General features: G+C 37.8%; 1 protein-coding gene across 6 annotated transcripts; it reads right to left on the minus strand.

Annotated features, from left to right (window-relative positions):
* Positions 1–677: 677 nt before the first annotated feature.
* LOC131778495 (uncharacterized) lies at positions 678–23,689 on the minus strand. 6 transcript variants are annotated; one of them, XM_059094904.2, is made up of 21 exons: positions 23,484–23,688; positions 19,908–19,988; positions 13,436–17,861; positions 9,706–9,789; positions 8,834–8,990; positions 8,213–8,298; positions 7,983–8,066; positions 7,362–7,455; positions 6,573–6,644; positions 6,041–6,105; positions 5,444–5,550; positions 5,093–5,153; positions 4,850–4,896; positions 4,379–4,483; positions 4,045–4,125; positions 3,690–3,782; positions 3,500–3,603; positions 3,251–3,369; positions 2,640–2,793; positions 2,046–2,146; positions 678–1,703 (listed from the first exon to the last, which is right to left on the minus strand). In XM_059094904.2, exons 3-21 carry the CDS (start codon positions 17,795–17,797, stop codon positions 1,590–1,592), a joined length of 6,090 nt encoding a protein of 2,029 aa, XP_058950887.2. In that variant the 5' UTR covers positions 17,798–17,861; positions 19,908–19,988; positions 23,484–23,688; the 3' UTR covers positions 678–1,589. The 6 variants fall into 6 exon arrangements, with proteins under 6 accessions (XP_058950887.2, XP_058950886.2, XP_058950888.2 ...); XM_059094903.2 differs by lacking the exon at positions 19,908–19,988; XM_059094905.2 differs by lacking the exons at positions 19,908–19,988; positions 23,484–23,688 and adding an exon at positions 22,122–22,702.
* Between the last annotated feature and the right edge of the window lie 324 nt (positions 23,690–24,013).

A 24,013-nucleotide genomic window follows, 5' to 3' on the forward strand; every position in this document is an offset into this window, starting at 1 on the left:
GAGAATCTTTTGAGTGGGCTCCATTCACATGCATGCAACAAGCAAAACAAAACAGATCACCATGGGAAGAAAGTTATTTTGAACACTAAAAATTTAATGAACGACACTCTAACATTAAAACTGCAGCTGGGGAACTTGAAAGCTTTTCCGTCCAACTGCTGCAGTCATTAGAAAATTTGAATAAATACGGCTCCCACGATTGTTTTGCTCACTTCCTATCAGAAAGATCACACCAACGTAACCGCAAGGAACACCTGCTCACTCCATATGCTAGTTGGTCACAGCATGCACCACTCTGTAAAATCCTCACTCTACTGAGCGAGCGCACACGCGAGTGGGAACCAAGGATGCAGAAGCTAGAGGGCAAACGTGTCCCACTACTGTGGCCCCCGAGTTTGGATCGCAAAGTCGAAGTCCCGTGAGGGTGGATTTCTAAGTTAGAAATTGTACTTGTTCGAGGGTCTTTTCTCGCCTTTTCTTACCTCCACAGGAAACGCTTCTCCTTATTGTATCTCAGCGAAGTAAGTGAACAAAAAGAAACTTCATGGATTCGCCACTGCTGAATTCTTTAACCCTGTCCACCCTAACCGAAGTAATGATATTTTCCATACTCTTCTCTATACATTTCATTTTAGTACTGACAAGGAGAATTCGTTCAACAATCAAAGCTTATTAGGTTGTCAATCACTTCCTTTATTCTCATGACCTTAATGGAACGATTCAGCATCAATACCGTAAGGAGAAACTAGATGCTGGTCACTCTTAGGGTTAAAAGGATTAAAACGGTGAAGTATACAGTTCCATGTTAGCATATGAAATGCGTGATGAAGATGCTTGAATTACAGGACAAAGTTAACCTTGGTAAATTCAAAAATACTTTCCACCTGGCGGTTTACAAAGTAACATTTTGTAACATGCATAAATGGTAAGGTTATTATACGAATTGGTGTTTAAATGACCAAAATTGTCAATTTTCCAAATGGCTTGTTGCTTACTTTTTACAAGACCTTGCGTTAACTAAGATAACCGATTAACATTCAGAATTGGCAAAATGAATACCTTGGAAAAATCACATCTAAAATTAATGACGATTACAAACTCTTCTTCGGTAAAAGTGTGCAAAAATCTTAAAACTGGTTTACATAAGTTATATGGTTTGTTCAGTTAAATGTTGTTTAACTATCCTATTAACAGGTTATTTATAAAATAGCACGTTTTTTCGTATATGCGTAATAAAATAGTCAGTTTGATTTTCTGAAACTTTTTTTTGATCTAATATAAAAAACCACACACAGGTTTTATTGGGGGGGGGGGAGGGAGAGGAGGGAGAGAGGGAGGGGGTATCATTTAACCAAAAAAGAATAAATACCCCAAGGATCGCAAGAATCCAAAGCGACTAGCGACTACTGTCTTGGACAACTTACGTATCCCAAGTTGTCTGTGTACGCTTGGTAGTTAAAAGCAATTCTGAGAAACTTGTTGGCCAAAGGGAAATGTTCAAGTCTTATGACAAAGGTGTCGTCGGTTTGATACAAAAGGGACCAAAGCGATAACGTCGTAAGTAAACAATGCATGGAATTTCTTTTGTCTCAAATGCTAGTTTCCATATAGCTGTCAGATTCTGAATAAGAAGATTCTCTATCGTTATCTTCTCCGTGACTACCTCTCCGTTCAGCGGTTCTTCGCTTTGTTTTAAGTTCTCCCTGCAAGAAACAGGGAAAGAGTGTTTTTAATTGTCATCTTAGCTACCATTATTTTCATCAGTTAAAGGCGGTAATCTGCAAGAAATTTTACTTAGCGTCTTAACAAGCTTACACATATAATCCGCGATTAAAGGCTTAAATGAAAGACAGATAGCCATGTGGACCTGCAAGCTTTTAAAATGGTGGATGTTGCGGCTAAAAGAGCTTTTTTAACTTAAGCAATAATGTTATAAAATGTTGCTTCTGCAGCTGTGATGTTTTGAATTTTAAACATTGCCGTGCTGTGATTTGCAATGCATTTGATGGGAGATTGCGAGCTCTTAAATATGAACACGACGTTACCTTCGGAATTTTTTCCTGAACAACAGTGCAAACTCTTTTTGACACACTGGAATGGGCGCGAAGAATTTTCTCATTGTCTTCGATGCACTCAGCAAAAGTAACTGAGAAATTAAAATAATCCAGTTACTTAAAATCGAGCCCGTAATTTCTCTGGAAAGTTCAACCTGTCTAATGACGAAAAATAGATTTAATACTCGGATAAAGAGGAAGCTCTCTGTTCCGTTTACTTTGCTTCTTGATCCTGTTTTTCTCTACTTTCTGTTCTTTTTTTTTCATTAGCTCAGTTTTGTTTTGTCTACTTGCTATTTTGCCCTTTTGGCATGTTTACAAGCTCTTCGAAACGATAAGCCTCGATAAATACTCGGAGATAATTTTTTTACCACATTAAAAAGCGGGCACTTATTTAAAGGTTATGGAGGGGTACGATTACTTAAGACGTCCGGTTGCGATGTTGCCGAGAAAAAAACCAGTCTGAGCTATTAAAGTCACTCTGTCCTTCATCAAAATCTTAGATCGCAAACAACAAACATAACCGACAGCGTCGAACAAAGAGGAAACTATGTGCTTCAAAAACGTTAAAAACGTTAGCCTCACCATTATCTGAACCAAGTTGGTTCCTATTGAGGACCACATCTACTTGGCGTAGTTTACGAAGCGTGTGAAAGACCCTGCTATGGTCCTTATTCCATGGGTATCTAAGAACCACCCACTTCGTTGGGTCCTCCCAACTGACACATCTATCAAAGATCTGTCAATCAAGGCAAAATATTTAAGTATCATCTCGTATTTAAGGTTGTGGTTACTCATGTTACTGAGTACACTAGTAATGAGGTTTAATCGCTTGTCTCAGGATAGCCACTTCTTCAGGCGATGGGGTGGACTCTGCGTGCAACCTGTAAAGGGTCATGCTCCGCTTTGAGTGGATGGTTTTCAGTTGTTTTGATTGATTCATTTCGAAAATTTCTCAGCGATCCGTTGTTATACGGCTTTCCTGATCATGGGCATCCATGTTTGTGGAATTTCTTTACAAAAAAATTTCTAACCCCTGTCATAATTTATTGGGAACTTAATGTAGTTATAATCTCAAACCCACACAAACGTCCCGGGAGAGATGGGAGCGTGCTACGCAACGAAACTCAAAGATGGCTGCTGAGTGACTAGAAATAACAACAAAAGTCGTACAGGAAAGAAACATCTTGAAATACCTTCCTTCCACTCCGAAGAGTCTGATGTAGATATGGGATCACATTATAGTTCCACACATTAACGAACCAACCCTCTGCAACTTTAAAGTCCATTGGACACGAGTAAAACAACGAGGGACCTGGAAAAAGAGATATCTTTAGGAAATTTATTCGGAACGAAAGACTAAAACCTGAGATTGCCTCCACACATACTCCCGAAATATGCTGATTTACATAAGAAGAAATTCTTACAAAGTCAGGAGTAAATACCTAATGTAGCGTCAGAATCACAAAAGTCTTCCACAATTTCATTCAGATGGTACCACACTTTGGACAGCCAATCAAATAATTCTAACAGATCGTCACCTTCAACACTGACCAAAAGAAGAACATAACGGATCAGTACAAATTGTCAAGTGACTGTAGAGTTCGGCCAGAAAATAAGTGTAGGGGCACTTACTTGGTTTCCAACTCACTCCAACTGAGTTTACGCCTCAAGAATCTGCTTAGAACACCGCTGTACTGTCTGTCATTTACCGACACTCGTAGCCACCTGACATGTAGCAGTAGACACTTACAGGTCAGTTTACTAGAAAGAACGAAAACTGGACAGGGAAACAGTTGAGAACGACAGCCACTGACTGATAGAAAAACACTAGCAGACTGATAGACACTGACAGATAAAAAAACACTAGCAGACTGATAGACACTGACAGATAGACAAACACTAGCAGAATGTCAAAAAAATTGCCAGTCTTCCTCAATGGCAGCCGACTAACCAAATGGTTTCGTCAACCATACTCAGCTACACCCACCTAAAGTAATGACACAGACTCAGCTCTTTTGAAGAGAAAGGTCCTTTTCTGCTTTTGTCTCGAACACCAATTATGTAAGGACTGCAACGAACATGACATAATCAGGATCACAAAATTATAAAGTGAAAATCACCACAACAAAACATGTCTCAACGATAGAAAGATCGATAGAAATTGGCGTCAAACAAATTGTCGGCGCAAGTCTTTTTTTTTCGCTCATATTGTTTGTTTTTTTTTTTAGTTCGCTCTTCGGACTCAGAGAGGGAAAAGGATTGATCATGGCAAACCATGACCAAGGGGTTTCTGGCAGTACATGTCCCATAATACTACTTACCAATTGCTGTTTTTCTCGAGCTGTGAGAAGTCCAAAACATCAGCCAGGGAAGCCAAGCAATTTAACTGATCCAGTATTATGACAGCTGGCTTGTCCACATTAGAACTGTTAAAAAGATAACAATTAAAGTTTTCCGTCAAGACGAGTGTCGAAAAAGGAAATCCCTGCAATATCTCGCAAAAATTCCAAGTAAATGAAGTTTTTTCTTGCAATAGTGGAGTCTAACTTTATCGTCTTCAGAAACATCAAAAATTCATATAAAGCAAGTTAGCTGAAACGAAATTGGGACGGTCTATGTAGCCTGCACTTTCAAAAATGACCAATGAATCGGAGCGCCCGTTAAGCTCACGGCGGTTAACTTTGTTAAATTGTTATTCAACTAAATAAATCACCAGAGTAACGCCGACCATACACATAGACCCTCAGCTTACTGACTATTGATAAATTTGGATTACCAGGAACAGAACATACCCGGAGATGTCGACCTCCATCAGAGGGGCAAGCCCTTGTTTTAATTCCTAGAAAGACACAGTAATAAGTTGAACGCTGGCTAGTAACATAAGTAAAATCATCTCCTCGCATTAAAATAGGTTAGATAAATCACTTAAAAAAAATTAAATAGAATGGCGGAATGAGAATAAAGAAAATTCAAGAATTCCAAGAAATCCAGAAAGAGGATAAAAAGAAAGAAAGAAAAAAATCAGGTCTGCTTACCCTTCGAGTTGTCTGGGTGACATTGAAGGTAACTACAGCGGGGGATGTCTTCCATCCAATCCTGCATAAGGTGAATAAAACCTTGTCAAAAACTCTCACGGAAATAAAATCAACCCCCTCCCCCCGTCATCACTCTCCGTGCACCCCCCCCCCTCTCCGTCATCACTCTCCATGCATCAACATGTACGAATGTACGAGTTCATCACTGCTTGTTCACTAGTCGAGTTAAAATGATTCATTCAGGCGAAAACAAATTCATGTTCTTTACATGATAGAGACCTCGTACAAAAAAAAATATTGTGTAAGCCAATAGATAACAGCGTTTGCAGGTTTTTAAGAACATTCACTTGCCTTTGAACGACATGTTCAGCCAATTTGGAAGCCAAGTATGATTTTCCTAGCCCTTGTTGTCCACACAGGACTATACATCTGTGTTCCAGTAGCTGCTCTACATAATTCTGTGAAAATCAAAGAACTTTCCATCAAACAGAAGTTGCATATTGACACCACATAGTAAGATCACCATTACTCCTTAAATCTCAAAAGTGATCAAAATGTAACTTCTCCCTATAATATCCATACATCCTCCAGCCAACTGGTAATGAGAATACTACAACTTATTAAGTAAAAGTTGTTATCTTGATCTAACCCCAGCCTCTCAGCTAGCGGAGAGAATTACCAATCAGATCTTGGGAGTTAGCCCTTTACACCCTAACATCAGTATGCATATTCTCCATACTTCCTTTACACATTTCTTAAGGTTCTGAAAAGGAGAATTTGTTAATCAATCAAGAGCTTCTTTAGTTGTTGATCATTTCCTTTATTCTCATGACCCTAATGTTTTATTCAGGGGTGATCTTGTAAGGAGAAATTAGATGCCAGTCACTCTTGGGGGTTAAAGAGTAAAATGAATTATAATGGTAACAGTGACAGCTCCCTAAATCTCACCTCCATGATCTCTTTCGGAAGCAGAGTGTCATAAACAAGAGAATCACAAGAGAACTGGCTTCCATCTGTAGGCAGAGCAGTGAATAACAAGGAGATTAGCAACAACTCAAGACTGAAATTAATATCAACAAAGAAGATTCTGTTTTTATATTCAGCAACTATTCAGAGACGTGGAGGTAAATAATGGCGGACATTTACATTGTCGAGAATATTCGCTTTCGTACACACCAAACAGACGCCAAAAAATTAGTTTATTTCTGTTAACATACCAAAACATGGTAGGAAATTAACTCTTGACGCGCAATTTTATCTCTTAAGCTCCTCGAAAGTGAACATTACTCGCTAATCACTTCCGAAATAGCCAATCAGCGCGCAAGAAAAGCACTTTTTACCTATGCGGTACATACCGATCACTGATATCAAACGTTCCGTAGAGTTAAGAGTTTGGGAAAAAAAACCATGGATTTCCAGCAGGATCACAGGCAAAGAACCCACCTGTAAAATTAAGACAGGAAATAATACAACTACTTGCCTTTGAGCTGGATAACACATGGACTGCTTTTGTTTGACAACTCTACTCGAGGAGACCTTCTCCGCTGAGAACCTAAAAAAAAATCATATAATTTTCCTTAATCACTATAAAGAATTGACCGAACGGCCAATCGCGCACTCTTTTTGTCGTTGGTTGCCATTAACTATCACCATATGAACTGTGACGTCCCGAAAGAGCTTATATTGAAAATTTACACCTTACGCGATAGTGCGAGCGGCGCCGTAAAGAGACGTACGGCCCTGAGCGAGGCATGGCGAAAGACAAGAAGCAAGAAAGAAGGAACAAACAGAGGCGGTCATATAAAATCATGCTTATTCACTAATACCCCAATCACACTTGCGAAACACGTTTAGTTAAATCAGGCTTAACGGAATAAAAATCAGCAACAGAAAACTGATAAACTAAATTTTCCTTAGCTGTCAAGGAGTCACTAGCTTGTCAGTATTTTTAAGTGCTAAATTGGAAGTCAACAAACATTACTTTAAACGGCTTCTAAGAAGAAAACAATTTTAAACCGTATTTAGCGAAACAGTTGTAAAACATGTATAAGCTTTGATAGGAATAAGGTATAAGTTATGTTGTCTTGAACTCGAGCCCAGTATTTCCCCGTCCGGCCCCCCCTCCCAGGTAAACACATAGTAGCACTAAGAGAAACCTGGGACATCAGTTGTTGACTATCGGGAAAACTACTGTAGGAATTTGTGAGGCAGAAGGAGCTGTTCACTGGCTGTAAGAATTTAGACAATAGAGAAAGAGTTGTTATGATACCTGGACTCCAGACAACAACTCCTGTTTGAACACCTTGGATGCTGTGGGCTCCGAGACACAAGTAGTCCTCTGGGTCGATTTTCTTCATGTGATCCTGCAAGCAAAGAGATACTCATTATATTCGTATCTAACAACATAAATTGCATATTAGATTGTCACATTAGCGAAACTAGTTGGATACACGGAGCATAAAAACTAGTTACTACAGTGACTCGACGAGCAAATGTATCACTACCTCACTGAGGTGTGATCAGTGACGTTGACATCTTAAAATGGCACTTCGATCTATTTTCCTTGTTTTCTGTTTCCTTTTTTCTAGAGATAAATTTGCTTCAACGCTCTTTTTGTATCTTTATCAAATGAAAAAGGAGTTAAACCTAGTGGAGCGACAAACATCGAAATGACCCAGAAATAAAATTTCTTTGCGGCGAAGGTAGAAGAGGTTTGGGGAGAATACCAGTTGTCAGCTGAATTTGAAAATTGAATAAAAATGACCTGTGGAAGATAGGTATGAATTGATTCTCACTTCATATATATAATTACAAACTGAACAAAATTTGATCAGTATATGGCAAAATAGTTCCTGGCAGCTGTAGCCTAACTGTGCTCACTACCACTTACCACAAAGGTTTTCTTAGCAGCTTCCATCACTCCGTTCCAGTCTGCTCCGTTTACTGTCACAGTTCCCAAGTGGATGTCCTTTTTCTTTGTATGTAAAATAGAACATTATATCAAACGAAACTGAACCGAAAAAGAACTAGCCATGAACTATTTTGTTGCAAAAGAGAAAAATAAAAATTTTAAAAAATTCGTGGTTAGTTCATTGAGTATAACTGACAATAAATATGCACCTTGAAGGAAACATGACCAAGAGGGACAGCAGAAAATCCTCTGAGACACACATCTATTTCAACTGGTTCCTCGTCATCTGTATCAACTAGATAAAACATTTTGATCACAATTTTTGATCATAATTTTTATCAGCCTGTGTAAAGCCGCCCCCTTCCATCAGAAAAAAAGGCATTGGTAAGGAGCCCCTTCATAATGTGTTTTTTTTTGGAAGGTAGGGCGGGGATGCAAACAGTTTACATTACTGCCATTGTATCCTTCTACTTATAGAGTACCAACATATTTACTTTCAGTGTGTTTCCTGTTTCAGAGGTTACAGATGATTAAGCATTACACAGTTAACCGACTCAATAAGAAAATCAACTATAACAACTACTGAACATTTCATAATGCTGGAAATTCAGTGGCTCATCGAAAAAGCGTTATTCACAAATGACTTCAGGAGTTCATGGCCATGTAACTTGAGTTTCCCAAAAAGCATCTTTTTGAACATAACTTAAAGTAATCGTGGTTGTCTCTGCACTAATTTAAAATTTCTAGAATCCTCTGAGCTGTGACTTAATCTATAAATCTATCGGATTTGAAGATACATAACCGGCTAGAGCTCTTTGTGATCATTTTACCTTGCCTGGGTCTGTACAGTCGGCAGATGTTCTCCAGTCTCTCAGATGACTCAGTGCTGCTGTTCTCAGTCGCTTCTCCGGAAGTCTGTTGATTTGCCAAACTAACGACTTGTTCACGTAACATATCATTTTCATCATGAAGTAGTTTGAGCTCTCCCTACAAATAAATGACAGAGGACAAAAAATTCTTGCAAGATCATGTACTCTTTACTATTTGCAATATTATTATTGTCAAGACTTTTGACACAAGACTAGTTACAGAGACAGGGAACTGCAAACATTCTCTGACAAAGCAATCCTGCTAATACCATGCAAATGTTATGAACAGTGAAATCTTTGTTTCGTTCACTAAAAGAAGCTTATTATGAAATTGATATAAATTCAACTATGGACATCCATGAAGCGGATCGTCTTCGGAGCTAATACTAAGTAAACTGTCATTTAGAAATGTTAGTTCTTGCAGAGGGAGAAAACCCAGTAAAGGCAAGGAAAAAACCTTCGAGAAAAGGAAGATAACCAACAAAATAAACCTACAAGTGATATCAGGATCGGAAATAAAATCTAGAGCACAGTAGAGGGACACTGCACTATTTACAACAAGTCACGTATAAAATAAAATTTCCTTGACTTATTCATGAATACAAAAATGTGACATACAGCCAACTCAAACACGCACACCTGTTTGAGATTATCGCCTATTTATTTTAATAACTCTCATCTCTCTTAGAAAGTGCCGCTATGGGAATTTTTAATTAGTACAAGGAAAGAAAATTAATTAACAGAATAACGCTTTCCCAGCCGAATTAGAAAACAGAACAGTGTACAGGTCATGATCAAAATTTCAAGTAATACATTCAAGTGTCCTGACCAACCTTGATTTCGCTGATTATTCCTTGCAGTTCATCAGCCTGATGTAGGGCGACATAGGCTTCCATGCTTAGACCTCCGGACAGAGCCTACAAAAAGAACACAGATGATAACAAATGAACACGCCATTTAGCATGTGATGGTCCTTCGACCCGTGAAGCTTACAATTTACAATCCAACAAGCATAATCTACATTTAGAAACTAATTCAAGACTTAAAAATTTCATCAAGAACATTCGTTACAGAATGCATGGTGAAATCCAACGGTCATGCCAAGAATTAGTGTTGATTATCCACCAGCATGAGTTTAGACTGGCTATGGACCAAGTTAAGGCTTACTGCTTGTTAAAATTATGAAATTATGCTTTGGTCAGTTATCCATTTAGAATGCAGTTTGATCTTTCTGGTGTTCCGATCTAATTAGCGGTGTTACATTTGTTAAATTGAATTTAAATAATATTTCCTGCTCGGGCGTTTTCCCAAACCCCCAACTCTCCCTCCTGGCTACTTTTCATTTATTTGAAAATTAGTCAGGAGAATTTATTGTTACGTTAAGATACAAAATTACACCCACCACTTTCTGGATAAAGTGAGGGTCGATCACGTTACGAAGTTTGAGAAGTTGATGCAAACCCGTACTTACACAATAGCCACACTAACTAGTGCAAGAAACCCTCAAAAAATTTAATAACTACTAGAGTCAATGAGTTATTCTAGCATGAGGTCAAGCGTTGTCAACAAAGAATAACTGTTTCTCTGTGTGAAAACCGACACTCAAAGAAAGCACTGGGTATATACATGTATATTGCATAATGACTTCTGAGATCAATCAACACAAATGAAACATCGTCAGTTCGCCAAGTAATTTTTTTTTAAATTGTCACATGAGGAGTATAATGTAGCCAAAATTGGATTTAGCTAAAAAAAGAGTTAAGACATCCTTAAGCTCAACAGAGCTGCTAATAGACGCATAACTACTTAATCGTGTGCGACAGAAAATCAATAGGTAAATACAAAGATGATTTGGCTGAGACTCTGGTTTTAATCTCATAATATTACCTTAGCTCCAAGTGAGAACTGCTTTCAGTGAATAAATGCCGAACAGTAAGATGCAAGAACGATAGCTTTGAGCAACAGATTTCTTTGTCTCTGGTAGTCTCTGAAAAGAGCTCACAGAGTGTCAAATACTCTGACTCCTTAACCCTTAATTAGCTACAAATTAAGGATAAAGTATCAGTACCGACAGAAATCACAAGGTCAGAGTGGATTAAATCTGGCCTTTGCCAATTCTTTTATCTTTTAGAAGGCAACTCATGCAATCAAACAAATAGAAAGCCTGAGTCCGTATTGCACATGAAGCCATCTAATCTGTTGAAAATTTGTTTTGGAAAGAAGTGACTTAACAAAGTTTGTCATTTTCTGATTTGAAATGACCTGTCAGCACCATCAAACTCTCCTATTCATTAATTTGCTTGAAATTCACCTAAACTTAATTCAATTCTCATCAGCAAAGTTTCACCATTGGATAAAAGAACGAAATGAAAACACTACATCCAATTTGCCTAAGACATTTAACATCGCAAATTCACCAGTCATTAAGTAATTAGACAAAGGTCTTCCCAAGCAGAAAGCACTTGTATTTCATTTAAGTAACGAAACAAGATCAACACGTAAGGTCAAAATTGTCATGAGCAATAAATGGAAATCTGGGAATCAATTAGAACTACAGACCAGACTTCAAGCTGTGAAATTGTCTGGTTATCAATTCCCTGGTAAGTTAAATTTGCGTACGTCCTAATTCCGTATCAGAAGTTCTCTGAACGTTGTCTTACAAATTGTAAGTACGACCACTTAATGTGTTGTCAGTAATTCTTTATAAGATTAAACTGAAGCGTTATAGAAAGGCATACCCAACAGGCATACCTAACAGTTACTTCCTACTTTAACAACAAAAAACCTGATTCGGGACTGAAAGTTTGAGATGGACCAGAATAATTAATTAAATGAGGCTGTCGGTGGCTGAGTTTATAAAGCTTGAAAAACCATTCGTTTTTGGTACAGAAACAATCTCCCAAAGGGAAATGAAGAAATCCGAAGAAATCACGCGAACATACCTCAGGGTTTCCCAATCATTTGTTTAAGTGTAAATGAAAAGAAAAACGTTTAGATGTAAAAAGTTTGACAAACAAACAAAACAGTTCAAATTCAAGATACTTGTCTAGAAAGGATGACTTTCTTTAAAAAACATAGGATAAGGTCGAGCTTAAAATAACATAAAACAGGTTCCAAGCAATACCTGAATGTATTCGAAGCTGAGGGTCGGAATACACCAAACAGAAAATGTCCAGTTTCTAACCAGATATTTTACCTGCAGCTTCTCACTAGAATTAGAGACAGCTTCCTGAATATGACATTTTTCAGATGTTTCTGACATGCAGGTCCGATGTCGTTACCTGATTGACAAGTACTTAATATACCTTAATGAAAACTTGGAAACACAAGATCATATTGCAACAATCTGGTAGCTTTTAGAAAATGAAACTTTACAGATATTACAATTAAACAAGAAGCACAATTTAGACTTAGCCTTAAATACATTGAAATTACTAGTCAAAAATGCATCACAGAGGTAACTAATGTGTTCAGTTATTAATACGCTAAGTGGCTTGTTTTGCGTGACTGTAAAAATAAATCTGCTTATCAAATCCAAGATAAACTATCAAATTAAAATGAATATTTTAAGGACAGAAAAATAAGCACAAACCATCAAGGATTTTAAGGTTAATAAACACATCTATTTAGACTAGAGGCAGATTAAGTGACCAAAACAGAATTTATCCCTAGAATATCAATACAGTATCAAGCAGACAAGTGGTAAGAATAGAGAAAAACATCTATTCTGGGATTATAAGTTGAGTTGATTTCAATGCCAAATTCTTCAAACTAAAATCACAACAATTGTATTGCAGAAAGTTGGGAGAATTACTAATAAGATCTTAGGAGTGAAAGGGTTAAACTAATTTTCCCAATGTAAATCTGCCATCTATTGTGATTTACTCGTGAAATGCAGGAATATTTAACATACACTGAAGGACAATAGACATCCTGAGTGTGTATCTATTTTCAAAGACAACAAAGTGTTTTTTTTTCCTACTGAGAAATCAAACCAGCCTTACAAAAAGCTGCAAGAATCTCTATCACACCCTAGTTTAAAACCTGATCTCTAAATAAATAAAGCCTATTTAAGGAAAGTTACCACATCCTTAGAACCTTCACCAAAATGATTCATTTGAAAATAAAACCTAACTTGGCAAAACTTTCACTCATAGGTACAAATACATACTTCTCCTGAAACATACTACACGTGGTGATGCACAACTCAAGGTCTCAAATGCACCCTTAAACCCAGAAATGCCATACAGCTGTAAAACTTTGGTAGGAAATGTGGTCCCATCTCAAGCCACTCTCCTACAGATTTGGTTGCCATTAAAACACTTAAATAATGCTCGCACATTTCCTGATTAAGGATACTTGAACACAGTTTAATTGCTAAGCTAGACCACTAAATCACAATTATTTAACATAAAATAAATCTGGGTAGCTTTGATTACTGGTTCTCAGGTATGCATGGATAACCTGATATTACACAATGTAAGAAAAAAATTGAAAAATAATAAATAAACAAATAGATACATGTACACAGATAAAGAAAAAATAAAGTCTTGTTACCCTTACCTTGTTTTGGGAGCTTGGGGAAACACGCTTCTTAAACCTGTCAATTGCTTTATCCAGGATATCAGAGTCCACAAATTCCAAATTCAGAGATCTACGCACTTCTCCTAGGAGAGCATCTAGGTGAGTCTCATCCTTCTTGTCATCATTATCACTCACGGATAAAAGTTTGTCATTTGGACCACCAAGATTTAGATCAAGAGTCTCTAGATCAGTTCCCACCAATGATATCTCTGGGCAAGGTTCTGTGTCTACAAAGACCACTGTTTCTGTGCTGCCACCAAATTCTCCAAAGCGATCATCATCTGATGAATACGATGATGATGAAGCATCTCCTTGAGATTCCACATCACTAATGGCATGCTTGTCCTCCTTTGTGGAGGTGATCACTGGTTTTTCTGGTTGTGCATCATCAAGATCATCGAAAATTATTTTACCAACCCCCTCCTCTTTTTGTACACGGTTTGGCAGAGGTTTTGGTGTACTTGTAATGTGCATTCCATGCTTTTTTCTGTAGTCAATGAACACGTCAATACCTTCAGGACTAGCTACTTCATGGCACAGTGTTGCTCGAGTTCTATTCTGGAAGCCCTCAGCTGGTGTAGTTAATTCTAAAATTCCTGAGTTTTCTCCATGGATACTAGCTGATTCTTTTAAATCATTGTCCCCGCGTTCAGCCTCCTTAGCAGTGGCCGTGTCCTGCTTTGTATCTGGAGCTGAAAGACTTTGTTTTGCATCAAAGCCTTCATTATCAGCTTGATTTTTATCCTTATGTGAAAAAGCTCTGTCCTTCCGTGGCCTTTTCAGGCTGTGAGTGTTAGTCAACTTGCTTTGTGTTTCTATGCTATCTGTTGATTCACTACCCTCAAAAGAAACTCTCAAAACTTTTTCTTCCTTGCATTTCAGTTTCTTGAGTTTATCTTCCCTGTTATCCTGACACTCCACCTCCTCTTCAAAAACCTGTGCTCTTAGTCTCCATTCTCTGAGGCTTTTATGGATATTTTCACTGCTTTCAGAACGTCTCAGAGTCTTTGCTTCTATCACATTGGTACGCCTCTCTCTAGCAGAATGGCCACGCCTCAAGCAGTCGTAGCTCTTAGAAGACCTCGGTGGAACATGACTGGGCTTTTTGAAGCCATTATTGTCATTCTGTTTGCCAGCGGGCCGACTTAAATGCTGCCAGCTGCTTGGTAGACTCTTTGGAGCTTTGTTGAGTCTTTCACATTTATTGTCATTTTGAGGAGATGGGCAGCTATACCTCTGTACAGAAACAGGTCTGCGAGGTACTGTCTCCTTTGGGGTACCCACTTGCATACCAGCTAGGATCTGTAGAAGCTCTTCCACAGACACAGCCTTATCACTCTCCTGAGGTGGGGCTAGCATGTCTGTGTCATTGACATAAGCAGAAGATGATGCAACTGGCTGGAATTGGTCCAGCAATGACAAATTCTGTTCCTGTGACGCTGATAGTGTGGGAGATGCTCTCTTTATTGTTGGTGTCTTGATCTGCAACTCTAGTTCTTGTAACAGCAAGGAAGGTAGCTCTTGTTGAAAGTTCACCAGAGAAGTTTGTGTTGCAACTGAAGGTGGTGGATTCAAAGCTTTGAACACAGCTGGAGGTGGTGTTTGAGTACCCCTATGTCTTCTGAAGAATTGTTCAGCTGTTTCATGCTCAGGAACGGTTTCATCAACACAAGCTGTGTTATTTTTAAATAATCCAGTCTGAATCTCATGAGGTTCCTTGTCCTCTAAAGTTGACTTTGATGACTTCCTCTCAGTAATAGACATCACCACAGATTCAATTTCAGGATCAGGTGACACTGTCTGTGGAGACTGTAAGAGCTTTTTTATGCTCAGTGCTTCAGCTGAAATTAAGCTGTCTTTGTCTTCGCATCGAGTATAAAACTCACTGTAATCTGTATCATCAAACTCAAGTCCTGGTTCTCCACCATCCTTTGGTTCATTTTCACAAACTATTCCTTCAAGTTCTTCGTTCTGAAATTGCCCAGAGATAAATGCCCCTTCTGATATTGGTGCTTGTGAAACTTCCGAAAACCTCTCGGAAAGAGTTTTTCTTCTAGACACCTCAGAATCTGAGCTATGTCCATTTCGTGAAGACTGAGGGCCAAACAGAGCCTCCATTGCACTGACTTTACGTCGAGTCACTGCTTTGACCAAGCCATCATGAATAGTACCATTAGTGTGATGTTGGTAACTCTGTGTTGGGAAGTTTGGCAGCTTGAAGATTTTCTCAACTTCTGAATCACTTGAAGAGCTTGTGTAAGATGAAGCCCGTCGCAGGGTCTCTGAGTGTGACACCTGAGCAGGACTAACAGGTCGAAATAAAGGTGGCTGTTCATCAGTGGCAAACTCAATAGATTGTCTCTTCAGCGCATTAATAGGATCACGACTCCCTAAGGAATGTCTTGCTCTCCTTCGTTGTATCTTAGGGAAAGAGGAGCTTTCATTGTCTGTGAGACAAATGCTGGAATCAAGTGACATACTTTTGGGAATGTGGCCATTATGAAGACCATGTGGTTGATGCCTCAATGGCTGAAATAAAGGTTCAGAATGAACACTGCTGTCATCAGAGGTGTAACCTGAATACTCCAGGTTTGACGCACTTACTGTGCGGCGATCAGCCTCCCCAAATTTTCTGTGGGAAACTTTTCTTCCAGTTGAAGGGCTCTGCAATGGTTGCCGAACAGTGCCAACAAATGGGGAGGAAAGACCACTCTCTGAACACCATGATGACCTAGTCAGTTTGGGTGCAGGAACTTGGTAAATTTTGCGCACAAAAGGAGAGTCAACATCAACAGGACTTGGCTCACTAAATGACCACGATCTCCTTTTCAACTCTGAAGTAGTATCACCTTCTTTCCAGTTTGGGAAACCAGCAATTGACCCTGGGCGTCTTTGCGCTTTCTTCTGGTCACAAGACCTTGAACGAATCAACAATTCATGTTTGAGTTCATTCACACGTGGATTTTGTAGCTTTCCACCTGGGCCTGCTCCGAGTTGTTCAATCTGCACAAAATCATGCAAGGACCAAATATTGTCACTGAATTGAATATCATTGCCAGATACTGTGGTTCTTAAAAGATCACTTCCCCTTGCTGGAAATTTTAAACTTTCCATAACATTCCGTTCAGGTACTGAGGCTGCTGTTGTTGAGAAGGAATGGTCAATTTCATGAACAGCAACATTGTCACCATTATGATCTACATCAGGTACAAACTGTCCTTGAATGTCAACTTTTTCATCTTCACTGACACATTCAAGCCTTGTTTTTTCATTCTCAATGCTATTGTCATGAAATTTTTCATGGACAAAAGAAGAATTCACCGAAGACTGGAAAAAACTGCTCCCATCAATAGCAAATTCTTCTTCTTCAACTAGAGGCACAAACTGCTGTGGTGAATGTACAGCTCCCTGATGTACATTAAAAGATTCACAATCATCATTGTCACTTTCCAAGGAAAATGTCTCACAGTCTGCTAATGGGGCAATATTTTCAGCTTGGTCTTGACAATTAAGAACTAGGTGTGAATCACAGCAACTTTCTGACGTAAAATCTTTGCTTCCAAGAGCACAAGGTGAGTCTTTGACATTTGTAGTCTGTACATTTTTAAAAACTGTGTTTTCAATTGCTCCATCTTTAGCAAATGCTTCAAAAAAGAGAACACGTGTTTCAACAGAGTTTCTCTTTGCACATTCCTGGCTCTCCTCATGCTCTCCATTGACAGCTTTGTACACACTTTGGCTTTCATTATAGGAGAAACGCTTGGTGACTTCTTTATTTTCGGTAAGAACTCTATCAATGTGATTAAAACTTGAAGGGGGGGCACTGCCACGTCTTATCTTAGGCTTGGGAGGAACAGGTGGTTTCCCTCTCAATTTAATGGCATCGTTTGTTGTCAATGTACCCTCTGGAGACTCACCATAGTAAAGGCAGTAAAAATCACTGGCTCGTCTGGTTTTCTCAAGAACATCAGAAACTCCATCCACACTATCTGTAACTACAGTTCCATTTTCCCCATTTGTGATTACCTCTCCATTCATGGCATTTTCCTTGCCAGCAACATGACTATTTGCACAATTTTCTTCAGTAGCAGTTGACGCAGAAGATGCCACCAATGTAGTACCAGTATCTGCTTGACTTTCTTTATTTGCTGCTTTACACTTTTTTGAAGCTTTTTCCTTCACTGGTGAGGAGCTTATGGACCCATGCGAGCTGTCACTACTGCCATTTCTTTCAATCTCATCATCCAGGAAACACCCAGAGTCTGTTTTACTTTTGCTATCAGGTGCACTTCTTCCACGATTAGGTCGGTGAACTACTCCTGTCTTTTCTTTGCCACTCATGTCAAAAACTTCGCCTCATTCCCATAATGGTGTCACAAAAGCTTGAGGTTTTTCAAGCCGAGACCTGAAATAAAGACGAGAAATTTCTGTTGGTGGAAATGCTACAGGATCATCAATGCTAGCTTGACATCAAAATGTGTTTAAATCTTGATCAGAAATGGCTTCAATAGTTTTGATAATGAAGTTTTTTAACCCAGCACCTGACCTTACATAATAATTTTCTTTCTACTGTCTGAGTTCTAATCCTGATCACAATTTAATCACTGTAAGTTTAATCACTTGTTAAAGATAAATAATGGGTTCAGTGATAAAAATCTCAGTAAGAAAAACCTGACTTCTAGCAAAGACACAGGGAGTGTGTTTTCAATGACAAACTTCACAAGGGTTACATCCAGCAGACAGACTTTGTGATATCAAGAAACAAATTACTCATGAGAGCCATTGAAATTTGAAGCATAACACTTACATGTAAGTTGTTATGAATCCACATTTAAATGATAGTTTAAAAAAGGAAATTGTTAATCACTACCATCAGTAGAAAACCAAAACTTGTTTTCAACATGTGATAAGGATCCAACCAAAGTCATAATTGCTTTGAATGTTCTGGAACTTCTGAGAATTAGCTTACAAAACCACTACTATGAAGTGAATAGATTAACTTCAAGTCAACAGCATGTACAAAAAAGTTACCAAGTTTCATCTGATGAAAATATATGTAGATGTGAGGAAATATTGAAGCCTCTCACAAAAATGTAATAGACAGTGTATTTGTCTATGAATAATGGGACAAAACATCCAACCAACAAATATGCTTAGTATTCAAACATGCTTTCCTTGTACAATTTGAAAAATGCCAAACACATGTCCTAAAATACACACTTGATCAAAATCCTTCAAGGGAAACACAATAGAAAGTTGTGAAACACACAAAGATGACCAGTTTCAACACAGTTCTATAGTCACGATCTCTACTGGGGCAGTGAAATTAATTACAGGCAAAACATTATCTCACAAGTTTAGATAATAATTGCAACTACTAGACCACATACAACAACAGGAGTTCTCTAAGTTTTTTCTTACCAAACAAAGCAAATAACTTCAAACCAAAGCTTACACAAAATCTGTCTTAGAAACCAAGTTGGGGGTAAAGCTCACTGCAACTGCAAACAAGTTTTGTCTGTCAACATTTGAAACTAAATACTGCCATAAATGCTTCATTAAACAAACAGCCACAGTCAACTAAAGGAATTCACAAAATGTCATTTACATAATAAAAATATAGTGTAATTGCTTCATTATATGCATGACATGAATACTCAATATCTTCATGTATAAATACAAATTTGAAACAAAATGAGTAAGTCTTTCAATTTGCACAAAGATAAAAAGGATATAAGTTACACTGTTACTGTACATGGAAAATTGGGTCCAAACAGAGATCATGGCCTTACACTGTTTATTGCAAAAGGATCATTAAGAAATTTACTGGACAAGAAATACACTAATTGATAAGGAGATGAGATTCTTGTTTAGCATGAGTAGTTGACTTAGTTTTGGATATCAGACACCACACAAAGGTATAGTTAATAACTATACCAACAAATTACTGAATTTCAACTCAATAAATTGTAATAGACAAATGAATTTTTCGTATTACTGAAAAATTATTCTGATGTTCCACATTTCGACAAAATACATACTGTGCATACTGTAGCTCCAGTTACAGTGATCTCACTTAGTACCAATGTCTAAAGAAATCTGTAATATTTCAAGCATTCTTTGTTTTGTTCTTGACTGTCCCATAACAGCTCCTTTTCAACGTCAGTCTGTCATGATTTCTCGACGCAATAAAGTTGTACTTAACAGCTAGTAGACAATTTAAGACAATTTCCACTTCAAACCAAACATTAAAAGATAAGCCCTTGTGGTTTAACTTTAATTTAAATACACCCAATATGACCTGAAATGGACTGAAATGTTACCAATTCAACTATGTGTTGAGCACAAAAATGGATTTCAAACAGAGCACTTCCTGAATATTATCTGAAGTGATAACAAAACCCACAGACATACCAAAAATGCATAAAAATTATCACCCCATGGTACATACCATTTGATTATAGGGACATCCAATTAATTTAAACCATTTCCATAAATCAAGAGTAGAACACATACTTGAATCATCATCAAGCTGCAAAACATGATTATTATTGTTGTCATTTTTTCATTTTGTCACACAAATTCACTTATGTTCAGTCCTCTTGAACAGGCAATTTTACTACTAACAAGAATTCCTCTTGAGATTTCAAAGCAAAAAAGTCATCACCAGCGATTTTTGAGAAGAAATTCTTGGATATAATCCGCTTCATCATGATAAATATACAATAATAAGATTTGAACCTGCAAGGTATGCGAAGCCTTTTGTCACCTTAGAATCTTGATGCTCACAAAAATTTCCTCTCTGAGATCAGTTTATATACTGTAACTCCTTGTTTGTCCCTCTATGACCTTTAATTTGGGGTAAATTGCTATAATGTCACACCATTACATGGGCATTAAAAAAAGGTATCTCTGCCATCAGTTGTAAGAAAGTGTCAGTGCTATTATTGAGCTTGTAAATAAAACCAATCCATAGGTACTATTAGGCATATAAATTAAGTTTTCTGTGAGATATCCACAACTTTCCAACAGGGAAGTGTAAGAGTAATTTAACTTTGAGGAAGGGCATTTCCTCATACATATACATACCTGAAGAATGGCATCTCCATATTCTGAGACCAATTCAAGTTCTGTAGTTATGACCTCATTTGGACATGGTTTCAACAAGCACTCTTTTAAGTAAATGCTTTGACTAAATGGATTTACCAAGCAGCAACGAATTTCTTCAATAAACCGACTGATTTAAGCTGGACAAATGAATTTTTCAAGAAGATTATTCAGTATTTTTAGATGTTACCTAAGTGTAAAGATTCAGAGGTTTCAGCAAAACAACCTTCTCTAAATCCAACCTATGTTTTGCAAGATTTGCGCCATTAGCAACTACAGTGCTCTATGTTTCATGTCTAGTTTTCTAGGAAAAAAGCATGGTAATGTTCCTAACCAGATTGGCACTTACAATGGATATACGTAAGCAAATACACAAGTTCAAGGTTATCAGACTGACTTAAATTACTATGCTGCTGGATCAAACCAGTAAGATTGTTTACAAATTAAATTACCAAAACCTAATGCATTTAGTTTGTGCAGATGACTTAAAACAAAGATTCTTCGGGATTTTTCTTAATTTGGTGGGAAGAAACATCTGTTTGCCCTTTGTTGTTTGCTCAACTTCCTGAACAAAATTAAAAACGGCTGCTAAGAATGAAAGAGTAAAGTTTGTGAAAAATGATATCATTTTCTTTCCATGTGTATAGTGACATGGCATGGTTTAAATTGGCAACAGACCTTTACCATAGTAAACACATCTTAAAATACTTCACCAAGAAATCAAGGTCTTAACAAGAAATACCATTAACATGGCTCTCAAAAGATTTGATCACTTTATTTACTCAGTTGCTTCAACAATATTTGCAAAATAAACTATGTCCTTTAAACATAAAAGATGGTTTATGAAAGAAGTTCAAAGCCTCTGAGCACTACCAGATACTGAAAGTCTAACAGGCACACTAACTACCACAAATTGTGTGCATATATCATCTTTATGTCTCTCATAGACATATTCATGAATATAAGTGCCCTCATTTTCTCATTGTCTACGTTCTCATAATCCCCTTGTATTTACATCTACATGTAAAGTCTTGCCTGTTTGCATTAACAAATGAGCAATGCATACTTTATATCCATGGATCCAGTAGACCCTAGCTACTTATCAATTTAGGAAGCATTTCTCACGGCCGACAACTCACCTAATATAAATCATAGAACAATTACCTCTTCTGTAAAAAAAATAATGAAATACCGCCCCAGCGGAAAATTTCCTGTATGAGCTAAATGTTTTGTAAACTTAGCGCCGAGCGGTTGTAGCCCTGTTTGCCTTATCCTATTACAGGGTGGATTAACTTCTGGAATAATTTCTTCATTCCTCTAGTAAGAGCTAAAAGAAGCAACATGTTCCTTCTTACTTATAAGAATCGCATGACGCTGCTTTAACAATTCATACAGATGATATTTGTCATAAGAGTTGAACTTTTACCGACATGAGATAATTCTTAAAAAGAGGTTTTCACGAATTGCCAACTAAATCAACTTAAAATAAGCATCGCGGAAAACACTCATGAAAACATTTACATAAAAAAGGAGAACAAGAAAAAATAACGAACTCTACCTCACAAGGTGTTTTTCCGTCGATCTATTCAAGTGTCTCAACGTGCGCAGTACTTTAGTATGCATCTCTGCACGACACCCTTGCTAACATCACAAAAGACAAAGTGCACCTTCTCAGAAGGTGGAATGATTTTGCAGCAATACTACAGTAAAATTTACATAAAAAACGCCAGCATATCAAATCTCTTCGTAAAGTAATCAAGCATAAAACCACAATGTTTAAAATCACATGATAACCTCGATATAATAGCCGAAAAATCTCGATTTTGACTCATAAACAAGGAAAGAAATCCGTTTTGATACCAATGGCTTCGAACCGGCTAACATGAAGACTAGATTTGTTTACAACAGCGAACGTTGTGACATAAAAAAAAATGCGTAGTTTTATAAATATACAACGCATTGAGTATTTAATCGCAAGGTTTGGTTAACCAATGCTATTGGATCCTTCAACATTTGGTTTCCTTGATATACAGCTAAACGAGAAAGGAAATGTTAGAATTCCCGAATGGGCCATCTTCCGTTAGAAGGCGTGATTCCGACGTGATAACGAACTACTATCTGCAAACGTAATTAAGGCTTTGTCTGCACTTCACAAAGCTTTATACTCTGGAAATACATCAGTGAGAATTAAAGATGAAACCAGACGCTGAGAATCTTATAGAATTGCGTGATTCATTAATTAGCTGTGTCTAAGGCAGCTTACATCTGTATGGCTAATATAATTTTCTAAATTCAAACGAACGTTTGGGCAAACAATAGCACCACCTTCCGTTGAATACGACTGCAAAATTGAAATTTCCGCCTGCTTCAAAAACATCATAAGATTGTAATAAATGAGTTTAATTTTTCAAACAGAGAAGAGAATATAAAGTGGAAAAAAATATGTGCATGATTGTTCTTATCGTTAGTTCAATCAGAGAGAAGGACCTGAAAGCGCCGACGAGTCTCTGCGGAGTCAATTTTCGCAGTAGCATTTCTAGCAAGCAAAGTTTAAAATGAGCTTAAAGATAAGCCTTCGGAAAAGCTTTGAATGAAGCACTAATGTGACACATTTTTTACTACACGGACACCCGAACGAATACTCAAACAATATAGTTCAATATAACCTGCCGGCTGTGTTTAGTTCCCTACGTAAAGTTGTGGTGGGGAGCCGCGGGCAAGGTAAGGAATATAAACTGAACTCTACGTTGTTAGACCGTTCCTTCGACCGCACTAGGTATCAAAACACCAAAATCACGTGTTAAGAGACGGAAGAATTCCACGCTTAAAGAGTCACACTAACGCTACGATCAAACTCACGCAGAATCCTGCCAAATTAAACACGACACCCGCAATAATAACCAAATGTTTTCCCACAAACCTTTCAGGCAGATCTTGTCAAGCGAGGCTTTATCCATTCTCTTTCCTTTCCAAAGCGTGCCTTAATTCCTGACCTTTAGTTACCTTCACACGTCTTGATAATAATCTTTTGTTTCGGAGAAAATAACTCGAAATCACCGTTCCTGATCGCCACACTGCAGCACACAGGATGTGACAAGACGTACTTCAACTGCCAAAACTACTCCAACGGAAGAGCATTGTGGCTTCATGACGTCACAAGCCTCTTTGAAATGCATTTCCTTTACATCTTCCCGCCTCTCTTTGTATTCAAATAACTTTCTTCTGCGCTTCTTTACTATTCAAGGCATTGTTCGCTTGCAAAAGAAAGCCTCAAATTCTTTTGATTAATTAACTCTAAGTTCGTTTACTATTAGACACTTGTGCAACATAGTGGTGCTTTCCGTGAACAATTCACGGGATGGGCGTATGGAACGAGCGGAGTGTTATCGTTTCGTGTTTTTACAATTTCCTCTATTTTCACCGCTTTCAGTCTCTCCCAGATGAAGAGTT

This window comes from Pocillopora verrucosa, chromosome 1, assembly GCF_036669915.1.
Source record: "Pocillopora verrucosa isolate sample1 chromosome 1, ASM3666991v2, whole genome shotgun sequence".
Lineage (NCBI taxonomy): Eukaryota > Metazoa > Cnidaria > Anthozoa > Scleractinia > Pocilloporidae > Pocillopora > Pocillopora verrucosa.